Source organism: Sinocyclocheilus grahami, unplaced genomic scaffold, assembly GCF_001515645.1.
Source record: "Sinocyclocheilus grahami isolate Dianchi unplaced genomic scaffold, SAMN03320097.WGS_v1.1 scaffold986.1, whole genome shotgun sequence".
In the NCBI taxonomy this organism is placed as follows: Eukaryota; Metazoa; Chordata; class Actinopteri; order Cypriniformes; family Cyprinidae; genus Sinocyclocheilus; species Sinocyclocheilus grahami.
The window spans coordinates 106,597-116,486 of NW_015506165.1; the positions used below are offsets into that span (position 1 = coordinate 106,597).

At 37.5% G+C, this 9,890-nt stretch overlaps 1 protein-coding gene across 6 annotated transcripts in view; it reads left to right on the top strand.

Annotated features, from left to right (window-relative positions):
• LOC107565175 (protein SDE2 homolog) overlaps window positions 1–1,748 on the top strand; it is a 10,729-nt gene extending 8,981 nt beyond the window's left edge. For all 6 annotated transcript variants that reach the window (XM_016250399.1, XM_016250398.1, XM_016250397.1 and 3 more), the window contains one exon: window positions 1,285–1,748. In XM_016250399.1, coding sequence (XP_016105885.1) covers window positions 1,285–1,500 — 216 coding nt within the window. In that variant the 3' untranslated portion in view covers window positions 1,501–1,748. The remainder of the gene's footprint in view (window positions 1–1,284) is intronic.
• Window positions 1,749–9,890: the final 8,142 nt, after the last annotated feature.

The following is a 9,890-nucleotide window of genomic DNA, read 5'->3' on the forward strand; positions in this document are numbered from 1 at the left end:
TCTATGCATTTACACAGAACTATACTCAAACTGTGATCGCTCGTGGAGATAATAATTAATTTCCATAGAGTTGTATCTATTTAGATGTTTATTAGCGAAATAAGGTTTATATAGTAAATGTTAATACAATTTAGGGTGTTTTAAACAAGTAAATCTTGTTAAAGGTTACATGTGGTGGCCGTGCTGGATCATTTCTTGAGCATCAACCCGGTGAGTGAACAGCGATATGAAAGCGGCTTCACGAGACTAATGATGAGGATAGACAACAGACAGAGAATTCAATTTAGCATTTTTATTTCCAACATGCACTCATTCATGGCTGTATTATTTAATTAATGCAAAGTTACGTCTTTATTGGGAGAGGACTTGACGGATTATCTTAACCTACGTGACTCCGACTTCATGAGACGATGAGCTTATAGACAACAGAGAGCGAATTAAATTCAGCACTTTTATTTCCAATATGCGCCCATTCATGGCTGCATATTATTTAATTCACGCAAAGTTACGTCTTTATTGGGACAGGACTTGATGGATTATTTTACGTGAACTCCGTGAGTTCGTCTCCATTTCTTCGAGCCAAGCTGCATAAACTGCATATCAGGCATTTATGTAATACATCTAATTTGTGCATTAATGGCTGTTATGTTAAAGTTTACTAACTACAGTAAATCAAGTACCTGTGCACGCCGTTGTTGTTGTCTTGTTTCCCCTCAGACGCGCTGCAATGGCGATCCTGCGCGCAATTCTCAAAATATCCACAAGATGGCGCCATTTATCGGTAAATCCGATATTACAAAACCGATATCCGATTATTTTAAAATGCTTAAATATCGGAAAAATATCGGTAAATCGATATATCGGTCGATCTCTACTTCAGTGTTTCCTCTGCATTGCAAAGATGAATTTTTTTGATACTGATTTAATTTGCCTGGTAACAGCCCAACTGTCTTATTATTCTAACTCACTGATTAAATGTAAGAATTTGACTCAAAAGATGATGGATAAAAATGGCTTTATAAAGGTAAAAATGCCCATTTAATGTAAAAATCGATTTAAACTTATTGGAAAAGATTAATTTCCATCACTGCTGTGAACTGATCACCACACAGAATATGAAGAATATCAAAAACTTTAGGAGTCAAGCTGTCCACGCTCCTGGACACACCCTCAGCAAAATATTGTCTAATTATCGTTATCGATAAAAACCCAGGAAATATCGAGATATTATTTTTTGTCACTATCGCACACCACTAATACTGACTTGTCTTTCGCTCTCTTGAGGTGGAGGGTCTGCTGGATCTGCTGTCTGTGAGTGGGCCGGGGCAGCTGGAGGCTTTGGGTCTGGAGCGGCTGAAGAAAGAGCTGATGGAACGAGGCATGAAGTGTGGAGGAACGCTGCAGGAACGGGCTGCACGTCTGTTCTCCATCAAAGGACTGAGCCCAGATCAGATTGACCCTGCGCTCTTGGCCAAACCCACCAAGGGCAAGAAGAAATAGCTTGCGTATCTTAAACCACAGTGTTTTTAACCCATTTTTGCTTTGCTTGTGTTTGGCATGCGTGTAGTTATGTTTAAAGTGTTATTTGTACAAATCTAACACCTAATTAAGAAAAATCCCCAGTTTGGGACAATAGTGAGTGCTAGATTTAAAAAAAAAAATTCATTATGATGACATTACTGGTCAGATACAGATAACAATTTGGATCGAACTTTAAAGTTGAACTTTAGTCAACAATATATGGCGTTTTTTTTTTTTTTGTCTTTTTGTCTGTTAGAAAAACATGCCATGTAACAAAAGGTGAAACCCAGGTTAACTTTTTTTGTAATCTGTACAATAAATTCTTTGATAATTCAGTCACAGTAAATATATTTTTTTAAATTATTCATACATACAGAGACATTCTGGTAATCAGTCATATGTCTATGATGTGGGTGGGAAGTCATTCAACGATTCATCAATTGTCCAAAAGATTGTTCATATTACACAGTATTTGTATATGTGATCTGGTCCATTTTCCTCTTGACTTTATTAAGTAAAATATTGTTGCACAATTTTGTGCCCTGTATGTTGCTCTTATTACTCTGTATCATGTATCTTTAGTGTATAGCATATGAAAATAAGTTTATTAGAAAAATACATACACAACGTATTTGGTTTCTGATGCAGAATAGGGTTTTATAAATATTGTTGTGTAATAGATGTATTTTCCATCAAATGCAGTGATATCTGGTTATGATGAAAAGCATGAAACTAAAACTACACACAATGACATCAAATTATGCAAACAAAAATGATTTAGTGTGCTGCTTTATCAAGATTTGGGGAATTTTCGTATGTACTCCGAAACAGCAGATGGCGATATTGATACCCATACTGCTTCAACACATTCAGCTGAAGAAAACGCTGTTGTCATAACCCCTCGATTTCCGGTTTTGTTTTGAAGAAAACATGGAAACACCAAAGACGCTTTAATATGTTGTGCGTTTTATCAAACCGGTGACATCTGCACAGAGTAGCATTATAACAGAACTTTCAAACATATCTAGTATGATAAAACAGTGCTGCTTTACCCCACATACACACGACCGGAAGAAGCGGAAGCGGTGGACTGTGGCATAATAAAAGCTCTGCTGCTTTCGAGCCGTGTGTCACGCTTGTTCAGCGGCCTCGTTTCACTTTGACGGCTTTCAGCCTCACCCTGCTTCATTCTACTACGTTAATAAATCATTAGCTCATCCATGAACATGATTTCTGCCCGAGTCCCGTCGGATTGCATCGGCTGTGGGGATGAAGACCACAACTCCCATGATTCCACACTCTTACCCCACATACACACGACCGGAAGAAGCGGAAGCGGTGGACTGTGGCATAATAAAAGCTCTGCTGCTTTCGAGCCGTGAGTCGCGCTCGTTCAGAGGCCTCGTTTCACTTCGACGGCTTTCAGCCTCACCCTGCTTCATACTACTACATTAATAAATCATTAGCTCATCCATGAACATGATTTCTGCCCGAGTCCCGTCGGATTGCGTCGGCTGTGGGGATGAAGACCACAACTCCCATGATTCCACACTCAGTCACGGCATCATCAAATTATGCCTTTGTCTATTTGTTTATTTTGAATATGTGCCGTCCAGCGGCGAAAATGACATATTGTGCCTTTAAAGTAGACATTCTTTACTGAATAATGAAATTGTTCTTCTATCTATATATTGCATGTTCTTCCAGCTGATGGGAATTATGTGCTGACCTGCGGCAGTGATAAATCTCTGAAGCTGTGGAGTGTGAGTCGCGGGACTCTGCTGAAGACTTACACCGGTCACGGATATGAAGTGCTGGATGTGGACAGATACGTATTTCTGTGTTACATTTGGTAACACTTTATTTTGATAGTCCACTTTAGACATACTAACATTAAGTAACTTTGCAACTACATGTCCACTAGCAGTCATTAGAGCATTAGTAGACTTTACATTGATGGGTCCACAGCGTACAACAGACTATGAGAAACTTTGCAATTATATTATTCGACTAACCCTAACAAAGTTACTCATAGTTAGTAGAATGTGGACTATCAAAATAAAGTGTAAGCTTACATTATATTAAAATACCATCGCTTTCGTGTTTGGTTTGCGTTCATTTTACTTACTTTTCGCAGTTCTTAGGACAACAGTCAGCTGTGCTCCTGCAGCTCGGATAAAACAGTCATCCTCTGGGATGTGGTGTCTGGCCAGGTGACTCGCTAACTTCGCGGGCACGCCGCGGTGAGACGGTTACCGTTGCAATTTCCCGCCAAAATATTCTAGGGATGGGCGATACCGCTTATTTTGTTTTTGATACGATAACGATACTTCTGAACAGTGTTGGGGGTAACTCATTACAAGTAATGCGAGATCAGATTACTTTTTTCAAGTAACTAGTAAAGTAACGCATTACTTTTTTAATTTACAAGAAAATATCTGAGTTACCTTTTCAAAAAAGTAATGCCAGTTACTTTGTTTTCCCATTTATTGACTGACAGCTCTCCTGTCCCCATGTTGGGAGAAATCGGGAGTACAGAGGCATTGTGTGCGCTGTGTGACATGATGTTACTGTAGTTCTAGAGTCTAGACTAAATGTGAATGTGCATTAATTCATCCCACTCACAAAAAACAGATTTAGTATTCATCAAAATGAATTAAAACAGTGAAATGCAAACTCAGAATATGACGCAAACCTGCAATAATTAAATATGTTAAATAACACAAATGTATCTAATCCCATTTTATTAACCAATGTCTTTGCTGCTGACCTTTGATGATCCAGTTCAACCGTACTAATAAGCAAAAATGACTTTAGAGAAATGAACAATTGTGCTTCATTGTTTTTTTATTGCTGAAGAGTGTTTCTTCTCCTGCGTTCTACTGTACAGACGTGATTTTACTTTTGCTTCAGCCTGAGGTTTATTCATTACACTTTTTGGTGTGAAAGGGCTTTTACATTTGCTATAAATAGAACTTCTTATAAAACAATCAAGCCCTGCTTAAATTTAAAAAGTAACACGAAAGTAACGCAAAAGTAATATAACGCATTACTTTCCATAAAAAGTAACCAAGTAACGTAATTAGTTACTTTTTTAGGGAGTAACGCAATATTGTAATGCATTACTTTTAAAAGTAACTTTCCCCAACACTGATGACCAGTACTATGCCCCCCATAGTTAACGCAACCGAGTACAACTTAACTAAAGTCAAGCAGTTAGTCAGAAATCTATAATCTCACCTGATGTGCCCCATGCTGCATCTAACCTGAGATCTAGTATGTACTTAACCCTGGACGCAGATTTGCGGAAACATACGCCTTCACTTAATCTACTTGAGAAAATAATTTCAGAGTAAGTCAGAATAAATAAAAAAAGTGACAATTTATTATCAGTCAGGTAAATATGTATTATGCCAATTACATAGCCAATTCAAAGATATCAAATCAATACAAGACATCAAATTCTCAAAGACAAATCTAAGAGTAAGATGCATACCTGACTTTTAGAAAAATACATAGTATGAAGTGTGTGGACATAGAGCTGGGTGGTTTACACCTCAATGGGAACAGAAGGTAATTTACAGGAGTTCCTTAATGGCGGTAGGTTGAGGCCAATCTCTGACAGCTTGCACCTTCCTCTGGTTCATGTGAATGCCATGATTGTTGATGATGTAACCAAGGAACTGGGCAATATTATAATGCATTACTTTTAAAAGTAACTTTCCCCAACACTGCTTTTGAAGGCCAGTAATGTCATATTGATATCGATACCGATATGATACTTCTAAACTGAACTTTTAAATTATGAAATTTAGGAGTAAAATGGGTAATAATACCCACTTATTTTTATATTTGAAATGCATTTTAACTTTCAATACGCCTTAATTGCAATTTATTAGGTACAATTTTTGTGTATACATGGTTAAATATGCTTACTGTAGTGGTAGCCATGGAAATCTACAAACACTATAGTTGAACTATGGTCACTTTAGTAAAACCATGGTTCATTTTCATAAGGGACTGCCAGTGACAGACTGTTGCATGCATAAAATGCAACCTTTTTATTCTGACAGTGTATTTATATTAAAATTACAGAATAGAACATGATCTATATGAACTTTTAACATTCATTTGAAATAAATGTAATTGCACAAACTATGTAGGCTACAATTTCAATTTGTTTATTGTGAAATAACTCAAACATATATGTTTTTTCTGTCCTCTGATAAGCATTGTTTTGGGCTGCCGTTCCCAAAAGATACTTTTGGGAAACACAGCCCTGTTTGAATGCACTGTCAGTGCACTGCACGCCCATCCCTATATCATACTGCATTTATTATTTGCTTTCGCTAAGACAAGTCTCACTATTGCAGTATACTATTATTGTAATTAAATCTAATACGTTTTATATAGGTGATTTGTTCACTAAAATTGTCTTATCTATCTTATGCTCGTTCCCTAGAAAGTAAACTGTTTGCAGTTTAATGAGGAGGCTACTGTGATGCTGTCAGACTTGGCTTTTATCATAAATGCTTATGGAAATAACAACAGTCGAATCTCGATCTCACTATTTCTTTGTGATTCAGGCTCCATTGATTTGGACCGTACGGTGTTGGGACACTAGATCCAGGCGGATGGAGCCGATCCAGATCCTGGACGAGGCTCGAGATGGGATCAGCAGCCTGAAGGTTTCGGAGCATGAGCTTTTGACTGGGTCAGAACCAAACTAAGGTTATGATGTTAGAATATGAGTAATCGGAGGTTTGGATTTATATAAGTGACTGTAGTTTGTTGTACTGTATATCAGGTCTGTGGATGGAAGAGTTGAGGCGATATGACCCAGCTTCATGTCGATTTCACTGGGAGTGAGTTATATCACACACATGAGGCAATGAGAACATGCTTTTTGTACTGTGTGATGTCTAACGCTCCTGTTGTGGGCTTCACAGGTCCCATCACTTGTGTATGTTTTAGTCGGGACGGTCAGTGCACACTTAGCTCTAGTTTGGACTCCACGGTGCGCCTGCTGGACAAAAGCTCAGGGGAGATGCTGGGAGAGTATGTGCAACACAGATCAAACTACTACATAACTACAGTAAAACTAGATTAAAACTAGCAATGCTAGATGCCACAAGTCAAGAGTAGGGAGAACCTTGAGTGCTGTTTAAAAACAAAAAGAAAAAAATCAATAAACGTGTTAATTCAAAACTAAAAATGGAAATAGAGACATCACTTCGACAATGAACAAAACAATATGCACATTTACAATACTTAAAAGTTGAATGTAACAGTAGATTTAGTAATAAAATCGATTTTTAATTTGACAATTAAAAAAGCATGGTTAAATGTAACATTAAAATAAATTACTTTTAAAAACAACAAATAAATATGCATATATAAAACTGTTTATTTAATTCAAGTTAAAAGCATTGTTAAACAACAATAAAATGAATAAATCACACTTCAGATTAACAGCGGAGTTAAACAAGAGAGAAATTATTCAAAACTATTTATTTAAATTGTAGTTAAACATGACAGAAAAATAAATGAAATCTCTTTTTAAATGGACAAATTAAGAGATGTTTAAAATTGTTTATTTAATTAAACATGAAAGTAAAATAGCTAAATCGTATTTAAAGTTAACAACATGCATTTTTAAAACTATTTTGAAAAGTGTAGTTAAATGGAACAGTAAATTAAAATCATATTTCAAACTGAAAAGTAAATACATTTTTAAAACAAGTTTAATTTGTTAATTTATGTTAAAAATGTTCGTTAAAAGGAATAATAAAATAATACACACATTAATCTACAAACCCGATTCCAAAAAAGTTGGGACACTGTACAAATTGTGAGTAAAAAAGGAATGGAATAATTTACAAATCTCATAAACTTATATTTTATTCACAATAGAATATAGATAACATATCAAATGTTGAAAGTGAGACATTTTGAAATGTCATGCCAAATATTGGCTCATTCTGGATTTCATGAGAGCTACACATTCCAAAAAAGTTGGGACAGGTAGCAATAAGAGGCCGGAAAAGTTAAATGTACATATAAGGAACAGCTGGAAGACCAATTTGCAACTTATTAGGTCAATTGGCAACATGATTGGGTATAAAAAGAGCCTCTCAGAGTGGCAGTGTCTCTCAGAAGTCAAGATGGGCAGAGGATCACCAATTCCCCCAATGCTGCGGCGAAAAATAGTGGAGCAATATCAGAAAGGAGTTTCTCAGAGAAAAATTGCAAAGAGTTTGAAATTATCATCATCTACAGTGCATAATACCATCCAAAGATTCAGAGAATCTGGAACAATCTCTGTGCGTAAGGGTCAAGGCCGGAAAACCATACTGGATGCCCGTGATCTTCGAGCCCTTAGACGGCACTGCATCACATACAGGAATGCTACTGTAATGGAAATCACAACATGGGCTCAGGAATACTTCCAGAAAACATTGTCGGTGAACACAATCCACCGTGCCATTCGCCGTTGCCGGCTAAAACTCTATAGGTCAAAAAAGAAGCCATATCTAAACATGATCCAGAAGCACAGGCGTTTTCTCTGGGCCAAGGCTAATTTAAAATGGACTGTGGCAAAGTGAAAAACTGTTCTGTGGTCAGACGAATCAAAATTTGAAGTTCTTTTTGGAAAACTGGGACGCCATGTCATCCGGACTAAAGAGGACAAGGACAACCCAAGTTGTTATCAGCGCTCAGTTCAGAAGCCTGCATCTCTGATGGTATGGGGTTGCATGAGTGCGTGTGGCATGGGCAGCTTACACATCTGGAAAGGCACCATCAATGCTGAAAGGTATATCCAAGTTCTAGAACAACATATGCTCCCATCCAGACGTCGTCTCTTTCAGGGAAGACCTTGCATTTTCCAACATGACAATGCCAGACCACATACTGCATCAATTACAACATCATGGCTGCGTAGAAGGAGGATCCGAGTACTGAAATGGCCAGCCTGCAGTCCAGATCTTTCACCCATAGAAAACATTTGGCGCATCATAAAGAGGAAGATGCGACAAAGAAGACCTAAGACAGTTGAGCAACTAGAAGCCTGTATTAGACAAGAATGGGACAACATTCCTATTCCTAAACTTGAGCAACTTGTCTCCTCAGTCCCCAGACATTTGCAGACTCTTATAAAAAGAAGAGGGGATGCCACACAGTGGTAAACATGGCCTTGTCCCAACTTTTTTGAGATGTGCTGATGCCATGAAATTTAAAATCAACTTATTTTCCATACATTTTCTCAGTTTAAACATTTAATATGTCATCTATGTTGTATTCTGAATAAAATATTGAAATTTGAAACTTCCACATCATTGCATTCTGTTTTTATTCACAACTTGTACAGTGTCCCAACTTTTTTGGAACTGGGTTTGTACTTAAAAAAATAAAATGTTTAAAAATGTATTTTAAATGAATTGTTTTAAATGATACAAATTAGGGCTGCACGATATATCGTTTCAGCATCGATATCGCAATGTGCGCATCCGCGATAGTCACATCGCAGGATGTGTGATGTTTAGTATAGGCTACTGATTGTTATATTTATACTGATTGTTTTCTTTGTTCACACACAGACACGGTGTGTACACCGGAGGTGACAGCTGTACAGAGATACCGATTTTAAATACATTTAGTAGCAGAGCTACAGCACACGATTTTCAGTGCTGGAAATCCATTTATCCTTTGTTGAAACTTCCGCGTCATCTTGGAGAGCGCAGGTCACAGTCGCTTTGAGCTCAGCTCTCCCCCGGCCTCCCCCTCCCCTTTTCTATCATTAGCAGTTGTAATTACATCAGCAGATTCGGCACATTCGCGTTAGAAAAGCGGCGCTTTCCAACTTCATTAACATGTTATGATATTACAGCTGTGAAATTACAAACAAAAAATACACGTTCTGAGACATGAACTGAAATTAATTGTAAATTATATTAACATTAAATCGTCCTCCTCCCATTTTCACCTCAAAATTTGGGGAAGCTGTGCCTCCCCTGCCTCCCCCAACGAGCCGCCACTGGACAGCATCATGATTATATTTTGTCGCGCCACGCCGCTCGCGTCCGGTGTAGACACAGTGAGAGCCACGCAGATGCACGTGAACACTGAATTCTGTTCACTTCTGTGTCTATTTGTGCCTGAAATACTGTGCTCTGCAAGTATCCTTGCAAACGCAGTTGCTTATGGCTTAGGTGAAGGTAAACAATTGAGAAAGAAAATGCATGTGTAACAGTATATTGGTTCACAGCAGTTTAATGTTCTTGTTGCTTTCTCTGTTCATGAACATTAATCAAACAACAAAACACAAAGAAAAATCACTTTTGTAGCTTTAACACAGATTTGTTAGATTT